At 39.8% G+C, this 19,107-nt stretch overlaps 1 protein-coding gene across 1 annotated transcript; it reads right to left on the reverse strand.

Moving 5' to 3' along the window:
* Window positions 1–7,759: 7,759 nt before the first annotated feature.
* RPP21 (ribonuclease P/MRP subunit p21) lies at window positions 7,760–17,166 on the reverse strand. The gene is made up of 6 exons (XM_042455072.1): window positions 17,090–17,166; window positions 15,984–16,092; window positions 14,062–14,162; window positions 12,795–12,877; window positions 10,332–10,478; window positions 7,760–8,475 (listed from the first exon to the last, which is right to left on the reverse strand). The coding sequence occupies exons 2-6, from the start codon at window positions 16,029–16,031 to the stop codon at window positions 8,324–8,326; spliced, it is 531 nt and encodes a 176-aa protein (XP_042311006.1). The 5' UTR covers window positions 16,032–16,092; window positions 17,090–17,166; the 3' UTR covers window positions 7,760–8,323.
* Window positions 17,167–19,107: the final 1,941 nt, after the last annotated feature.

Below are 19,107 nucleotides of genomic sequence, written 5' to 3' on the forward strand. Positions count from 1 at the left end.
AAAAATTAATTAATTAATTTTAATCCCATCTGTCTCCCGATAATGGGACTGAAGGTGGCTATCACCAGATTTAAAACAATACTAGTTAGAAACTAGAAGAACGTTAATAAAAGTTTAAATACAAGATTTTATTTATTTATTTATTATTTAAATAAATAAACTTTAAATAAATTTAAATAAATAAAATTTATTTAATTTTAAAATTTAAATAAAAAAATAAAAAAATTAAATAATGTATGGTTAAAAAACTAAACATTAAAAATATTAGAATCATAGAATCATAGAGTTGGAAGAGACTCCAAGGGTCACTCAGTCAAACCCCATTCAGCCATGCAGGAAGACACAATCAAAGCACCCCTGACCGATGGCCATCCAGCCTCTCTTAAAAAACCTCGAAAGAAGGAGACTCCCATCACACTCCCAGGAAGCATCTTCCACTGTCGAACAGCTCTTACTGTCAGGAGGTTCTTCCTAATGTTGAGGTGGAATCTCTATTAAAATGCATTAAAATACTATATACCAACCTTAAAACAGAATTGCATCGCATTAAAAGCCCAATCCTAGTTAGTTTGTAAAAGCTTGATGGCACAGAAATGTTTTGACCTGCCATCCCAAGGAGAGCAGGGGGTGAGACCATCCTAGTCTCTCTAGGTAGCAAGTTTTATAGTCTGGGAGCAGCCATCAAGGACCCTTTCCCTTGTTCCCACCAAATGAGCCTGACAGGAAGGTAGGACAGAGAGGAGAGCCTCTTTGGATGATATTAGAGGTCTAACAGGCTCATAAAGGGAGATACGGTCCTTCAAATAACCTGGTCTCAAGACATATTAGGCTTTATATGTCAAAACCTATAAAGCCCCTATATGAACTTATAGAGAATATCTTAAATCTGGAGGACACAAAAAAAATGTCTGTCAGTCAGCAGTGGTTGATTTATTTGTTTATTGTATTTGCACCAAATTTTTCTGATCTTAGTTTCAAGATTTGTTTCTGATAGGTGTAAAAAAAAATAAGGTCACTTTAGGAAGACTTGCTTATCTTTCAAGAAGACAGTTTTGTGGATAAATGAAACTCCAATAAAAGAGGATGCCAGAACTTTTGTAATTGATTGGCTACAGTTTGTCTGAGGTTGTGGATTGTGGGGCTTGTGATTCTTGGTGTAGGTGTGATGTGTGTTGTGTGGATAGTCTTGGTACAGGAATGTTTTGCAACAGGAGCTGCAAAACCTACATTGGTGGGCTGCAAAACCTAGTGGCCTAGCCAACATCACCAAATGATGAAGAATGCTGGGGGTTCCAGTCCAATGACACCCCACTGTATATATTTTATGTATATATGTTGCACACACACACACACACACACACATATATATATATATTGTATTCTTCCCCCCCTCCTCTTTAATACCCAGTAGTAGGGAAAGCTTTAAGACTTAAATCTAATTGATAGTTCCAACTACACCAGACCTATTTAGTCATGAGGTAAATCAACACTTACATAAGTTCCAGAGATACAGTGGATTTACTCTAGCTGAGATTGATAATAGAATTTAGGCAGAAGCAATCCTTTACCACTCCTTGTGCTGCAGGAGATAGTGGGCTGGTTTGGATTGTCATCACAAGAATAACTTTAAAGTGGGTGTTGAAAACAAAATAATTAAAGATTTCCGACACCTAATCATGAATTTATATGGAGAAAGTAGTCAAGAAGAAAGCTTAAGACTTGGAAGAACAGATATAAAATTCTGAAATGTAGCACTAAATATCAAAGTCAAAATCGTCCAGGCCATATTTTTGATTTCGATATATGGCAGTGAAATCTGGACAATGAAGAAAGCTGACAGGAAGAGAATCACCTCATTTGAAACATGGTGCAGGAGTGAACCTCTGTGGATACGAAGGAAAATAAAATCTGAGCTTGCATTAGACGTCAAAATGACAAAGCTGAGGATGCTGTACTTCAGACAAATCTAATTCAAAAAGATGATAATTCCGAGATAAGTGGAAGGAAATAGGAAAAGAGAGAGGCCACATTACAGGTAGATTGATTCAATCAAGGAAGATCCAGCCCTGAATTTGCAAGATCTGAGAAGAGCCATTGATGACCAGAGCTCATGGTGGCCTCTCATTCATAGGGTTGCTATAAGCTGAAACCTATTTGACAGCAAGCAACAACACAATAATAAATAATATTTTGGGTGGCTTTATGTTATATCACCATCAATCAAAGCTGATCTGATAGCAAACAACAACAGCAAGAAACCTGGTTTGGAGCTTCTATGTGGTATGGCACAAGAAGACCATTAAAGCAAAATTTACCTGTAGGTAAGAGATCCCATCTGGAATAAATAGTGCACCATAAGCACTATGAGAGCCAACATGATGTAGTGCTTTAAATGTAGGACTAGCATTCTGGGAGTTGCTGTGTGCCTTCACATTGTTTCTGACTTATAGAGACCCTAAGGCAAACCTATCACAGGGTTTTCTTGGCAACATTTGTTCAGATGGAGTTTGCCTTTGTTTTCCTCTGAGACTAGAGTTTAAATTACTGCTTGGCCATGGAATCCTACAGGGTGACCTTGGGCAATTCACATACTCTCAGCCCTCAGAGGAAGACAAAGGCAAACCCCACCTGAACAAATCTTGCCAAGCTACAACTTCTCCTTCTCCTTAGTACTTACACCTTAAAGATTTGTTATTTTATTGATGCAAGTAGCCCTTCCACAGTGCAGATCACAACTATTATATGCATAGTTACTGTGACCATACTTCACCTGATGGCCTTCCTTTAGAGCTACTGCTATTGTTGTTCCTTAGATGTAGACTGAAGTCTACGAAAGCTCATGCTACCAACTTCTTTATTCAGTGAGTCTCAAAGGTGCTACAAGATCTCGCTACATACTGATTCTACAGACATACTGATTCTACAGCTATGTCTTTGAATGCTGTTGTTATTATTATTATATTTATATATTCTGCCTTTTCCCAAAAATTGGGACTCAAGGTGGTTTATTAATTATAATTTTTTACAATACTGCTTGTTTAGAGTGCCTCCTGAAATTCATGCAGTCATGATCTACATACCAGTGTGGTGTTGCTGGATCTTTCAATAAACTGGGAAGCTAGGTCTGTGCTCAGATTTCTTGTTGGAGATTCTTGTGTGTAAGAGTACAGTAGATACCGTCAAGTCACTAGTTGATATATGGGACCCCACAATTTCATAGGGATTTCCTAGGCAAGGAATACTCAGGGGTGGCTTGGCCAGTTAGTTCCTTCTTCTGAAATATAACCTACAACACCAGGTACTTGTTGGTGGTGTCCCATCCAAGCACTAACCAGGGGTGATCTTGCTTAGCTTCTGAGATCAGATGAGATCTGGTGCCTTGAAGGTACTTAGGCAGCTTGGAGATTCTTTTACCACCATAATCTGGGTCCTTCAGTTTGGCACATGGTATTATGATGCCACCTAGTGCCACTTAATATTAGTAGCTCCCTCCGGTATAGTCCTGACATACAGCATCTGGCTAGAGACCACAATTTCCTTTAAGAGGGTTCAATGTGGCATGATGAAGGTGTAATTTTGTGCAGTTTGCACATCGATTTATTTTGTCCTGCTGCCTTTCAACACTGCAAGGCTTGAAAACAGAGATAATAATGGAGAAGACACGCACACCACAGTCAGTGATGTCTTTTATGTCTTGTCCTCTTCAATCTATTGTCTGTCTCCTACCTCTTTTGCCAACAACAGAGTCTTTTAGTTTGTCGTTATGTGCTTTCAAGACTTATGGTGACCCTTATGGAGTTTTCTTGGCAAGAGATATTCCAAGGAGGTTTGCCATTGCCTTCCTGTAAGCAAGAGAGAGTGTGACTTGCTCCATGAGTTTCCACAACTTGAGTTGGGATCTGAATCCTAGCCTTGCAGAGTCCTAGGCCCCAACACTCAAACCACTGCACCACATTGGCATGTTTTTCAGCTAGCTACATTCCATGCAATCTATGATTATTCCTACTACAACTAGCCATTAACATTTGCACTTCACTGCACATCCTAAACCAAGTTGTTCACATGTTTCTCTGGATCTTACCACACTTGCTCCCCAGGAAAGTCAGGATGTCTTCACTTCTGGCAGGCAGTCAAGACTGCACTTTTGTTGTTGCTCTTGTTGTTCTATGGTCTTTGGTCTTTGAAACCAGGATTAGCATTTGGGACTGTTTCAATTTTGTGTGTTTTTAAAACTTTTTTAAAAAATACTCTTTCAGATATTAATATTTTAATCTGTCCTTTTATCATTTCAGGGCATGAACAGACTAAGGTGATAAATAAATACTATAACTAAAAAATATTTAAAAGAGCCAATGTGATAAGGTAATAAATGTTTTTTGTGGGTTTTTCGGGTTATGTGGTCATGTTCAAGATGAGTTTATTCCTGACGTTTTGCCACCATCTGTGGCTGGCATCTTCATAGAAAGAATGAATATATATGTGTGTGTGTGTTTGTGCATATGGCTTATGTGGCATGACTCAAATGGGCTTTAGCAAGAGTCTTGAGCAGAGAAGTTTGGTCTGATAGTGGTCTACCTATGAGAAGATCCTCTTTGAGAATCAGAGAGATGTGTCTGGAGAAAAGGACAAGATGGTACCAATGAGACAGACAGACAAACAAATAGAAGACATACTCCATGCACAGAAACACTTTTGATAGACAGTTGAACAATCACTTCAACACTGGTGATAGAACAATGTCCTCCATCACAACTGAGGAAAGAGACTGGGAGGCAAGGGAGACAGAGGACAGTGTGGCAGATTTTTCCTTCAAAAGAAGAATGTCAGCAAGGAAGCTCTGGCCTGCAACTGTCCTGATCCTGAACTCTCTAATGGTTAGGTCAAACCTGAGGAAGACTGTATCCAAAATGCCAAAGTGACTCAGCTTATATAGGACTAAGAGCGACTGCAGTAGGTTGTTTGTATCTGCTGAAGCTTGGTTCCAAGGCCCCTTGTGGATAGCAAAACCCATGGATGCTCGAGTCCCATTATGTGCAATGGTATAGTAAAATGGTGTCCCTTATACAAAACGGTAAATTCAAAGTTTACGTTTGAGAATTTGCTTTGGTGAATATTTCAAATCATGGTTAGCTGAATCCATGGATGCAGAATCCATGGATACAGATAGATGATTGCATTTTTCCGTTTCAGTCTTGGTCTTTTTGCAAAGCTATTGTATATACCTCTGTGTATCAGCTGTGAGGGAGCATTAAACAGAGGGTGCACCTATGCTCAAGTCCAAATGTTAGGCTTTCCATGACCAAATGGTTGATCACAAGATAAACAGAAGGTTTACTTATTCAAATTATGTCCCTTTATTTCCCATAAACAGAACTGATCTAGTATGTCACTTGTTTTCCCATGCTTCTGCCATGCTTCAGCTGATCTGCCAATGGCATGCAGGCTTCTTTCTAAATGAAACCACTGCGGAACAGAGGCTTTGCCAGTCTAAAGGGATTTTGGTCACCATTTGCAACTGCTGTGCTGTTGAAGTGCACATAGCATTTGGCATTCTCTGCTCGAAAGCATATGATGACACTTTGTTTTTGGCAGTGTGTGCCTTCAAGTCATTTCTGACTTATGGCAAACCTATTATGGGGTTTTCTTAGCAAGATATGTTCAGAGGGGTTTGTTTGTGCCTCCGAGACTAAAAGAGTCAAAGGTCACCCAGTGGTTTATCATGGCTAAGCGGAGATTCAAGCCCTGATCTTCAGTCACAATACAATACCAAAACACTACAGCATGTCAGGTCTTTCATGAAGATGCCAGTGAGATTAAAAATTTTGTAAGAAGTCTTCAAGTGGGTTCCCATGGTGAACCTAGAAGGTGCAATTCAAAGATATAGCTGTGTTAGTCTGTAGAACCAGTACGTAGAGATCTTGTAGCAACTTTGAGACTAACTGAAAGAATGGAAGTGGCAGCATTCCGTAGACGTGCAAAATATTTTTACTTACTTACTTGAGGCTTACCTGACTTGGTTGTTGCATTTCAGCTGTGCACATTTAAAAACTATAAATGTGCACAGCTGAAATGCAAACAAACGCTGAAACATATTGAACTGCTCTTCTATTTTGTGGTGTGGGTCACTATCCCTATTCTTTCCATGTTATTTCTGCCTTTGGTACAAACTTTTCTGTTACATAAGGAATACCTAGGAACACATCCACTTTGTCAACTGTGGTATACTTGTCCTTTCTGAGATTATGGATTTTCAGGAGGTCTCAGTGGTGGTCTGAAACAGATGGACAGTGTTGGCTTCCTTTTAGAAACTTCTTTTAGAGATTTTTTAAACAGATAATTTGGTACAAGAGGCAAAAATAACATGCCATGTTTTGATGTCTTGCTCCTTTTAGTCCCTTCCCATATTAATGAATGTTTGTAAGCATGGGATATTGTTATTGTTGTTGTGTTGGTTGTCTCATTAGCAAAATCATGTCTATCCTCAGTTCCTGGTCACATTTATCAGCCATGCTTCTGGGCAATATGCACATTCACAGCCCTTCATGCCATGGAAGTTCTCAATTGGAAGCAGCAATATTGCTTGGTTGTTCCCAGTGTCAACCTTTCATGCTCATCCTTAAAATGGATGCTAGTTCTGGTTATGTCCTAAGAAGAAGTCATACGGTTGAGCAGTCAAGCCATTGTAAAAGGAAGAATTATGTACTTTGGGATAAAAACTAATAAACAAGAGGTACTATAAACTCAAGATTAATACAAAGGCCATCCAAATATTCTCATAGCTCAAAATGGCAGTCAGTTTACTAACAAATCAGTGGGGAACAACTACAAATAATGCAGTGTTTCCAGTTCTATAAACTTTCTTTACACAGGAATAAAGAACACTAATAGCCAGTGTGAAGTGGTTTGAGTACTGGACTATGACTGTAGAGTCCAGGGTTCAAATCCTCACTTCGGGATTTGTGATTGATTAGACCAGGGCTTATTTCTCAGCTTGGCCACAGAAATCCACTGGGCAACCTTGGGCACATCACACTCTCTTAGCCTCAAATGGAGGCAAAGGCAAACCTCCTCTGAACAAATCTTGTCAAGGAAACCCCATGACTATCCTAAGATGAACCTGTCAGAAATTACTTAAAGCCACACAACAATAAACACTAACCAGACAGTAATAAAATGTGTAAGATTGTGTAAAAAATTATATACAGATCCATTTTAATAATACAATATATTAAGATGGTTAACACTGGCATTTATGTGTATATTGGCATGACATCTTGAAATACTCCAGCTCATACTGAAGGCAGACAATACAATGCATATTTATTGTGAAGTTCTATCCTTATACAGGAGGCTCCATTTGGAACACTTCCTGCAACAATAATGAATCATTCAATAGCACCTCATTACAGCTTCTGCAATGCTTCACCAGCAAGGTTCTTTATCATGGTTATTGACTGGTTCCCAGCATCAAGCTACAGGTGAAAGAGGTGCGGGTTCAATTGTGAAACACGCTTTCATTCTCAGAAGCAGTCACCTGGATATGGAGAAAATGCAAATGGGTGCCAGAGGACCTAAGATACCAAATGAGGACCTAACTTTTCATCAGCTAATTACAAAATTGATCACTTTTTTGAAATGTGAGTTAATGCGCCACATTTTAACACTTTTAACTGAGGAGGTATGATTTTAGGCTTAGCTCCTCCACAAGAAGAGATGAACAGAACTTAACCATCCACCTAAAGGTAACGGTACAAAGGAAACCATTTGGAAGAAAAATTTATTTCCAAGTTTTTACATCGCTTTTGTTTATACAAATATTACTTTGGATTGGAGTAATCACCTCCTATGTCAGGTTTTCACCGCAGTTTACAGTGGGAACAAGTTCACCAAAATCTCTTGTAAACAACATCTCCAGCTCTCCAGGTGACTAGGAAAACTCTAGCCCAGTTGGAGCCAACTGCAAAAGAAGCTGGCATGCAGACACAAAGGTGGTACAGAGGTGAAAGGAATTTCTAGCCACAGGATTATGGGAAAGACAATGCTTATTAGGGTATCTGCAACAACAGGGCACTGCAGCTTTGAGCTCGCTGATCTACTTCATTCAAAATGGCCACCCCATAAAACAGAATTTTTATTCAGAAACTCATCTTGTTTGAACCACCCAAGTTCAGCAAGTAGTATGATGAGCTTTTACTTGTGAAATTAATCCATGAATTCCTCTTGGCAGTAAATAATCTTGCTTGCAGTGTTTGCTTCTCCATCACAGCTCACCTCTCTCCAACTGTCCAATATTACTGCTGCAGGAGGATCTCATCTCTAAACATCACTTTCCACTAGGATCCATCTTCCCTTTAGATTTGGTTTTGACTGTGGTCTCCTTGGAGGCAGTATGACGATGAGGTTCAGCACTTGAGATTGTTGCCTTTTCCACCTGAAGGCTTTTGTGTGGTTGTTGGACTGAACCAGGTTTCTTGCCTGAAGTAGGAGACAAGGAAAGAAAGGTCAAAGTCAATTCCACCTAGGCTTCCTCTTCCAGCAGGAGTGGGGAACATGTGGCCCTCCAGATATTGTTGGACTGCAACTCCTATCAGCGCTAGCCAAGGGATGATATGCATTAAAGTTCATTATTTGGAGGACCATGCATCAAGAATACTTCCAAAAGCTACCTTCTCCACATTAAACTATCTTCAGCAGCCCTCCCAACAAACAACCTTCTCTGCTCTCTTTCATCTTCCTCTAGCCCAGTGATTCCCAAACTTTGGTCCCCAGATGTTTTGGACTTTTAACTCCCAGAATTACTGACTATTGGCGAAACTGGATGGGGCTTCGGGGAGCTGAAGTCCAAAACACTTGTAGAATCAAAATTTGGGAACTACTGCTCTAGGCTTTCACAGTGGTGGCCTACCGTAGCAGTCCCTGGCTCCCTTAAATCTCTACAAGTCATTCCCCAGCCCTTATTTTTTTTGAATGGAAACTCTACTCCTCCTTTAATCAGCTTGCAGTCTAATACAAACATCTAGATGCATCTAGAAATGTAGAATTTCCAGAAATTTTGAAGCCATGGAGCAATTAAAAAAAATATCTCATTTTCCTCTGGAAAAAAAAACCTATACGTTTTTGGAATACAGTAATAAAAATACATGACTAGCACTGTTTAGAGAATGAAACTCAGATTATTTCAGGAACAATATGCATTATATATAATTTGATTTGCCATAAACGTACTATGTTTAATATATTGAAAGTGCACTTTATTCAGATTATGATTAAAATTGAACCTTGCTTGTTGCAACAGCTCCATTAGCTTTCAGTCTGTTTCCGGGCACAATTGAAAGTGTTGGTTTTGGCTTATAAAACCTTATACGGCTTGGGTCCAGGTTATTTGAAGGAATGTATAACACACAAAGTTACTCTGCTGAGTGGGGCCCTGGACTTTGGACCCAACATCTGGAAAAGTGGTATCATGTTTTCAAATAATCTTTTTAATTTTTTAAGGGAGGGGATACGTTGTATATATTGCTGTATCGTTTTTAACACTGTAAGCCACTTTGATTGTTTTAACAAAAAGCAGAGTACAAATAAAAGTTTTATTTATTATTTATTTATTATTTTTCTTCTTCAGTTCTTCATCCCATTTGTCAACAAGTCAGTATTCACCCCACAAACAATCATAGCCACATCAGCTCTACTATTAGGCAGAATGAGACAGACTCCTTGGGCAGCAGGCTTTGGATGTTATAAAAGGGCAAGAAGTTGTTTGCTTTATTACTGTATTTTTACCTCCATGGAATGGGAGAAATGCTTTTCTGCATTGTGAGCCAGAAGAACATGGCTGGCTCCCTTTGAGTTGGGTCTATTTGCTGCTTTACCTCAAGTAACTTGGGACAGCCCTGGCTTTCAACTTTTTTGCTACTGGCTTTCAGGAAATCAAGTTCCAAACAGTAGAAGGTTTTTAGTTAAAAGCTGAAGATTGGTTAGTGTATTCAAGAAGTGTGTATGAGCAAATCTGAAAACAAGGGAAGCACAATTCTTCCTAACTTCTTAGTATCTTTTCACTATTCAGAGACTTTCAGCCTCCTCTAATATTCTTACCTTTAATGTGTGTGTGAGTGCTTATATGTATCCTCATTCTTATGTTTTAATACTTCTAAATTGTTTTATGTTAGGGCTATTTTAAAAAAAAAGTATTGTTTATGTAACAGCTTTAAATTGTTTTTATTATCAGGATTTTTAGTTATATTTTCTTTCAATCTTTGTGGTAACCCATGTTCTGATCTGCCTTGGGTCCCATAATGGAAGAAAGGAGGTTATCAATAAAATAAAATAATTACCTTTTCCCCCTGCGCTGGCTTGTGTCTGATTCTCTAGTAATGCCTCAGGCTGTTCTGACCACAGCTTATAGTTAGGGTTGCTGAGGAATCGCTTAGTTAGACCACAGTTGAGACACTGCACAGAAGTCCACCGCTGATTTCGGCGCTCTAGTTACAGAAATGAGAAGAGAATGAAATCAGGAAAGCCTGCAAAGTTTACCAGATCCCCCTTTTCTGCTTTGATCATCCTTTTTTCCCAGATTTTGAAATGAACATCAAGGTATGTTCCATAACATTTTCATGCCCAGAGATTCTCTGTCCAAGACAACCTACAGATCCACTTACAAACAGAATCTGAATATTTCAGGAGGTAGCCACAGAAGCCATAAGAGGGAAATCCAAAGGCAAGGAGACACAGGATGCCCTTTATATCCCTAGTTTGCCAGCCACAACTGGTTCAATGCTCTACTGGTCAGCTAAAACACTAAGGTCCAAATCACATTGCAGAAATAATCCAGTTTGATACCACTTTAACTACCTTGGCTCAGTGCTAGGGAATCCTGGGAACTGTAATGAGTTGTGGCCCCAGAGCTCTCTGACAGAGAAGGCTAAATGTCTCACAAAACTACAATTCCCAGAATTCCTTAGCATTGAGCCAGGGCAGTTAAAGCAGTGTCAAACTGGATTACTTCTGCAGTGTGTTTTGGCAATAAGCTCTGAAGTGAGTATAGCCCTATGGTCAAGAGAGGAAAATGACAGCCAAAATGGGAATATCACATTCACCTGTCAGAGTGAGGGTTCAACCAAATGTGCCTTTAGACCTCTCTGGAATTGTGTAAGGAAAATTACCTGGCTTTGGCTAGGAGAAGCAGTTTGGGGGACCCTGAAGTGCCAGTGCTTTTGGCAACATTCCCTAAACTGGTGGTTGTCAAGTGTGTTGGACTATCATTCCCATCTTCTCCCAATGAAAATGGCTGTTGTCTGCTTTTCCGGCAAGCACTAACTGCCCGTGTGCTTATTTCTGTGCTTATCCACAATGGTTGTTGTTGTTCTTGTTGTTGTAGCGTGCCTTCAAGTAGTTTCTGACTTTTGGCAAATCTAAGGTGACCCTATTATGGGGTTTTCTTGGTAAGATTTGTACAGAGAGATTTTTGCGTTTGTCATCCTCTGAGGCTGACAGAGAGACAGTGACTTGCACAAGGTCATCCAGTGGGTTTCCATGGCTGAGCAGTGATTTGAATCCTGGTCTCCAGAGTCCTAAGCTACTATAGCACACTGGCTCTAATGCCTGCTAAGTCTATCCATTTGAAAATAATTAATGCTGAGAGTAAGTAATAACCAAAAATCATGTTAGCAATAGAGTGCTCTGAACTGCTACCTTGGATGTAGCTCACTTTTATTTCACAGAATCATAAAGTTGTAAGAGAACCCAAGAGCCACTCAGTCCAAACCCATTCTGCCATGCAGGAATACACAATCAAAGCACCCCTGAAAGATGGCCATTCAGCCTCTGTTTAAAAGCCTCCAAAGAAGGAGACTCCACCACTCTCCGAGGGAGTGTGCTCCACTCTCCTCATAAGGCATGGTTTTCAGACCCTTCACCTTTTTGGTCGCCCTCCTCTGGACACGCTCCAGCTTCTCAACATCCTTTTTAAATTGTGGTGCCAAGAACTGGACACACTATTCCAGGTGAAGTCTGACCAAAGCAGAATAGAGTGGCACTATTACTTCCCTTGATCTAGACACTATACTTCTATTGATGCAGCCTAGAATCACATTGGCTTTACCTCATGTTCAACTTGTGGTCTATTAGGACTCCTAGATCCTTTTCTCATGTACTGTTGTTAAACCAAGTGCCTCCCATCGTATACCTAAGCATTTCATTTTTTCTGCCTAAGTGCAGTACCTTACATTTCATTCTGAGCTACTGAAGGGCAGAACACAAAATATTTTGCTGATATATTTATAAGCTCTGCTACCAACCACTCTAATAAACATGTGTAAATAAAGATTATATCATAAAGCAAACTTAAATCCCTGAGTATGGCTGCTGGGATTAACAGAAATTGTTGAATTTCTGCCATAAAGATGTCTCTCCATGTTTCCTGTTTTGTTTTGTTTTGCAGCTGAAAACAGGGACATCTGGTCCATGCTGAACATCACAACACCACCAATTTGAGGGGAAAAGAAGTTGCACTTGCCAGTAGAAATGTGAAAATTGATTTATCAAAATAATAGATAGGCTTGGAGCAATTCAAATTTATAGATGGCCCCACCCAGAAATCTTTCAAGGCACAACAGGAAAATAATTGGCATCCCATTGTTGCATTTTCCCGATCTTTGAAATGTGTTATGTTCCACCCCCAGCACTCTATGTATGTTTTAAGTCTAAGAGATCTATCTGTCTATCTCCAGAGTGAGGAACAGCATTTAGTCATCTCCATACAGCACTGCAGTTAAGGAGGAAGAGACTGAACCACTCACTTCTTTGGCGTACAGTTGAGCTGACTCCAGGGACAAGAAGGGAGAAACATGATTTGCAGATGGTTCTTTTCACAGAAGGGTCCCTGCAAAACAAACCGAAATGAAAGATAAGTGAAACATGTCAGTTCAGAAAGTTGGTAATATGATTCAAAAGAAAGAGACAAAATGCATAGTACCATTTCATTTTTTGTGTTGAAGGTTTTCCCACATGCTCAAAGTATATTATGCACAGAACCTTTTACAAAAGGTGTGGGGAAACGTTTAGCCCTCTAGATGTTGTTGGGCCATAACTGAGCCACTGTAATGAATGGTGAGACGTGATGGGAGTTGCAGTACAACTAAATCTGGAGGACTACCAACCTTGTCAGTTATAAAAGCTACACCCCTGTATGATGGACCTGAAGGAAAGAAGGCTGTGATTACATTTACATCCAAACCTTCTTCCATGGAAATAAAGGTATTATACAAATGTTTTCAAATGATCTACAATTTAGACTCAACATGTTTAGCTTCATGGGCCTTCGACCAACTGACTTCTTCATAAATAACCACATTATATTGTCAAGGTGAAATATCCATCAGGGATTTTGCCATCTCCTGTTCAACCCTCTTAATTCAAGGCATGATATTGGTCAATCTCTATCCCAGGAGGAAGCAAAGTATGGGCTATGGGCCACACATAACTCTCCAAGGCCTTTGCAGCCCATCTCTCTGAAATATTTCAAATTTTTAATACACTTACATACACCAACTAATTCTGTTCCCCATAAAAATTATCTGTGGGGACTATGTCCTGAAATTCTCCAGTAATGGAATTTTCAGGGTTGGCAGTTCCTCCAAAATGGTAAAAACAAAACCAAAAGCAGATCAAACACGACCTTCCATTTTTAATTATTTGGCACTGCCTTTGGTACATAATTCATAGTGGGGTGTTTTTATGGAGCAGGTGGGTTTTAGTTATGTTTTTAGTTAACTTTTGTATATTTTTATGTGATATTGTGTGGTGATATTTTTAATTATTTGAATTTTACTGAGATTTTAAATATTTTGTCTGTGAGCCGCCTTGGGTGCTTTTGGAGAGAAAGGCAGCATACAAATGAAATAAAAATAAATAAATAAATTTGATTACAACTTTTATTTTTGTCATCAGGTGCAGTAGCACATTTGGCACTGAGGTCTGCAAAAACAGAGTTGTGTTGCATGCTCCCACCCTAGAAAGTAGAAATCCTGTTCCCCATGGGCCACCCATCCCAATCTTGGCACTCACTGTCTTAAGACAAGCCTCCGGCTAATGCTGTGCTGGGTGTGACAATAGAAGCGAGCCAATTCCTGGTTCTCTGGGTTGTGTGCAAGGACACAATGTGCTGCCTGTCATGGGGAATAAAAGACAATTAAACATGCATCATCACCACCCTAAAGAGTCAACAAAGGCTATGGGTGGGCTTAAAGAAGAGTCTGAGAGGTAAGGTAAACACAAGTAAAATGAATATTCTAGAATTATATCTAGAATTGTTTATATTATGTTATTTGTGGAATACCTCTACTTGTAGCTTGCAAGTATTTAAAACTAAATGCATCGTTTAGGAGATTTTGGGAGGGGCTCATCTCCTCCTAGAATTTCAATGAAAAGGATGCAAATTCCAATGAAACTGGAGGTCGGCATTCCAGATCTTCTTACATACAATTGGGCGTATCTGTTACCTTGTATTAATTTTAGACATATACACTTACAGTAAGTAATCCAACAACCTTGAAGCCTTCATTAGCTTATAGTGGTAAACCGCTTAGACACTATTAGTTCAGTATGAAGCGGTATATAAATGAAGCTGCTTTCTGTCTCCCCCCCCCCCATTTCTGGCATCTCTATTCAAATGGACACCTCCGTCCTTTAATTTCTGTCCAGCATTCAGCTGCACGCATTATCATTTCCACCCACCGCTCTGACCACATCTCTCCTGTGTTGGCATCCCTTCACTGGCTCCCACTCCCTTTCCGCATTCAGTACAAACTCCTGCTGTCAATGTTTAAAGCCCTCCATGGTCAGGCCCCTCCTTACTTATCAGACCTTATTTCTCCTCACCTTCCCACTAGGGCCCTCCGTTCTGGTAGTCAAGGCCTGCTGTCCCAGCCCATGATTTCCTCTGCCCCATCTCGAATTCGCCCCTTTTCACTCGCTGCCCCTCACTCCTGGAACCTTCTTCCCCCGCGAGCAAGAGCCATCACTTCTTTAACCAGCTTCAAAACGGAGTTGAAGACCATTCTGTTCAGGGCAGCGTTCCCAGGCATTGCATAATTGTCACTTGCTATTTGATGTTCTTTTGTTGTCTGTTTTATTGAATAATTTCCTGTATTGCTATGTATTTTATATGTATTATCCTACTAGAGATGCCCCTTCCCCACCACCACTCCCTCTGAGTCGTGTCTTTTTAGATTGTAAGCCTTAGGGCAGGGAACCATCCAATTAAAAAGATTGTATGTACAGCGCTGTGTACATTTACAGCGCTTTATAAATAAAGGTTAATAATAATAATAATAATACATGGTTCTCATTTTACTAAAAAAAAGGGCAGTGTTTTTGGCAACAATTCCAGCAGTTAAAACTGTGTGGTAAATATTTTCTTGTCCATTGCAATTTGACCCATATGCCAAATTGACCTTATGGGAGAATCCAGATTTGAAAATCACTAAGGAATCATTTTTATAGAAGGCGTGAACCAATAATGGGATTGTTACTTTAAATCAGATACTTGGTGTTGTTTTTACCTTTTTTTTCAATTTTGCAAGAACAGTTTAAACTACCTTATCAGCCAAATGGCAATCCATGTATTTTGTTATTCATAGGGGATCCTGGAACCAAACCTCAGTGGATAACAAGGACCCACTGTAATCACTCAAGTGAGGCTCTAAGTACCCTAAAGGCACTGATCCTGTCTGATCTTGGAAGCTAAGTAGGGTCAGCCCTGGTTAGTACTTAGATGGGAGACCACCAATGAATACCAGGAGCTGTAGGCTACATTTCAACCGAATAATACATTAGAAATGAATGCCATGCTTAGACTTGGGTCACATCTTCAAGATTATGTATATGCAAATATTCCAAAATCCCCCAAAATCCAAAATTCATTTCTAGTCCCAAGCATTTTGGCTAAGGTGGTTTGCCCTGTAGTAAATAGTGAATATGGTCCTCACCTGATAGAGGAAACTGATTCTCTGCAATGCTTCTTTGTCCTTTATCATGGCTGCTGGGGAAAAGAAAATCTGTGCAAGATTTTCGGTGACGGTTCTGAGACAAAGAATCCTGCAGGAAACAGACATTTTTGTAAAAGGACAGAGATCAACAAGCAGAGCCACATGCAGTGCAAGGAAAAAAGCAATGCAGCACAATCACAACCAAGTCTGAGGCTGCATCTAAACTGCAGAATTAAAGCAGTTTGACACTGGATTAATTGCCATGGTTCCATCCTGTGAAATCCTGGAATTTGTAGTTTGTTATGGCACCAGAACTTTCCGACAGAGAAGGCTAAATGTCTCACAAAACTACAAATCCCAGGATACCATAGCATTGAGCTATGGCAGTTAAAGTGGTGTCAAACCTCATTAATTCTGAATGTAGATGCAGCCCTAGAAAGAATAGATGAAAGCGTTGAGAATCTTTAGCCTAAATCACTTTCTTAGTTTTCTGGGCTGAGAGTGTGTGACTTGCCAAGGGTCACCCAATGGGTTTCCATGGCTGAGCAGGGAATTGACGCTTGGTCTCCAGAGTCGTAGTCCGAGGCTCAAACCACTAGGCCACCTTGGCTGCACATATGTTCCTCATATATACTTGCCGTACACACATGAGGACAACACACAGGACTTTATCACATGGAGGCAAATGGGATTTTAAAATCCGCAGGTTTGTTTTTCAGACATGTTGGCAACATTAATCCAAACATAAAGTCGACAAAACAAACTCCTTTTTACTTTGGGGTATATATGGTATTGTTTTTTAATGTTGTAAGCTGCCCTGAGTCCCAGTCTTGGGAGAAGGGTGGAATATAAATAATACTGTAATTATATATGTGTGTATACACACACACACACACACACGGTAGCAGGGAACACAATGGCTTGTACGAGTCTAACTTTTGTGCTCAGTTGTATATCTTTGCATTTTAGGATATTTTCTAGTTCTTTCATTGCCGCCCTCCTCTTTCCTAGTCTTCTTCTGATTTAGATCCAGAACCCCATCCGCCCTGCAAACACTGATCCCAGCTCTCTCTATGGAACAACCCACATCCAGTACCAGATAATACCTTGGCTTCCACGCTGCTGTTCCTGCAGCTGTAAAGGGCTGGCTGGGAGGGGGGGGGAGCCCAAATGCAGACCTTTGTTCCGGTTTCAAAGCAGCAAAGGCACCTGGGAAATGCAGTCCAATCTCCGCCCATTCAAATATGAAAAGGGTGGTGCCATCCAGACAGGAGGAGTCTAGCAGCACCACCACCACCATCACCACCACCCCCCCCTGGAGGCACTGCCTGCCTTTGCAACAAGGAACCCTGCCTTGAAGGATGGAGGGCAAAGTCTTCTGTGTGTGTATTAGAAACTTTGGGGAGAAGCTGATAGGGGGAAAGCACATATATACACAGTGTGTGTGTGTGTGTATATTCCTATCTTATCCATGTATGTACGGTATATAGTTCTGTGTGTGTATTAGACTTTGAGGAGGAGCTGATAGGGGGAATATATAATCCTGTGTGTATATAATATAGCCCTGTTTTTATCTCTGTCTCTATATGTGTGTGTGTGTGTGTGTGTATAGTCCTATGTGTATATTATATAGCCCTTTATCTAGGGGGAAATCTCATATATATATATATATATATATAGAGAGAGAGAGAGAGAGAGAGAGATGTGTATTATACAGTCCTATCTCTATATATATCTATATCTATACATGTATGTATATTAGGGGAGGAGTTGATAGGAGGAAATCTTTTATATGGTGATAAGAGAGAGAGTCAGGTGTGTATTATATAGTCCTATCTGTATCTATATATCTACACATGTATGTATATAGTCCCATATGTACATTAGACTTTGGGAAAGCATATATATATATATATATATATATATATATATAGAGAGAGAGAGAGAGAGAGAGAGTGAGTGTTCTGGGTGTATATATAGTCCTAGAGATTGAGAGAGAGAATCTTGTGTGTATATTAGACTTTGGGGAGGATAGGGGGAAATCTTTATCTATCCATCTATCTATCTATCATCATGTGTGTATTATATAGTCATATCTATATCTATATCTATACATGTATGTATATAGTTCTGTGTGTATATTAGACTTTGGGGAGGAGTTGATAGGGAGAAAGCCTTTATAAAAAATGTTTTCTGTATCATAAATATATGAACTTTTGCTTAAAAACATTTGTTAAATTTGTTAAAAAGTGTTAATTCTCCTAGTTTTTTAAATAAAGGTCACCCCAAATCAAAAATTCATTTTACTGTATTACTACATATGAGGTATATTGTGTAGTGTAGTATATATTGTATAACTGGCTATACAAGTACACAATATACACAAATATATTCAATTATTCAGGCTCCTTTTCATCCTGGAGAAAAGTGACCAGTGGGGTCCCACAGGGCTCTGTCCTGGGCCCAGTGCTATTCAACATCTTTATCAATGACCTGGATGACAGAATTGGGAGCATACTTATCAAATTTGCAGATGACACCAAATTAGGGGGAATAGCTAATACCCCAGAGGACAGGATCAAGATTCAAAATGACCTGAATAGACTAGAAAGCTGGGCCAAAGCTAACAAAATGAAATTCAACACGGAGAAATGTAAGGTATTACACTTAGGGCGGAAAAAATAAAATGCACAGATATAGGATGGGTGACACCTGGTTGAATGAAACTACGTGTGAAAGGGATCTAGGAGTCCAAGTAGACCACAAGTTGAACATGAGTGAACAGTGTGATGCGGCAGCTAAAAAGGCCAATGCTATTTTAGGCTGCATCAATAGAAGTATAGTGTCTAGATCAAGAGAAGTAATAGTGCCACTGTATTCTGCTCTGGTCAGGCCCCACCTAGAATATTGTGTCCAGTTCTGGGCGCCACAATTCAGAAAGGACATTGAGAAACTGGAGCGTGTTCAAAGGAGGGCGACAAAAATGGTGAAGGGTCTGGAAACCATGCCCTATGAGGAACGACTTAGGGAGCTGGTGATGTTTAGCCTGGAGAAAAGAAGGTTAAGAGGTGATATGATAGCCTTGTTTAAATATTTGAAAGGATGTCATATTGAGGAGGGAGCA

This window comes from Sceloporus undulatus, chromosome 2 (assembly GCF_019175285.1).
Source record: "Sceloporus undulatus isolate JIND9_A2432 ecotype Alabama chromosome 2, SceUnd_v1.1, whole genome shotgun sequence".
NCBI lineage: Eukaryota > Metazoa > Chordata > Lepidosauria > Squamata > Phrynosomatidae > Sceloporus > Sceloporus undulatus.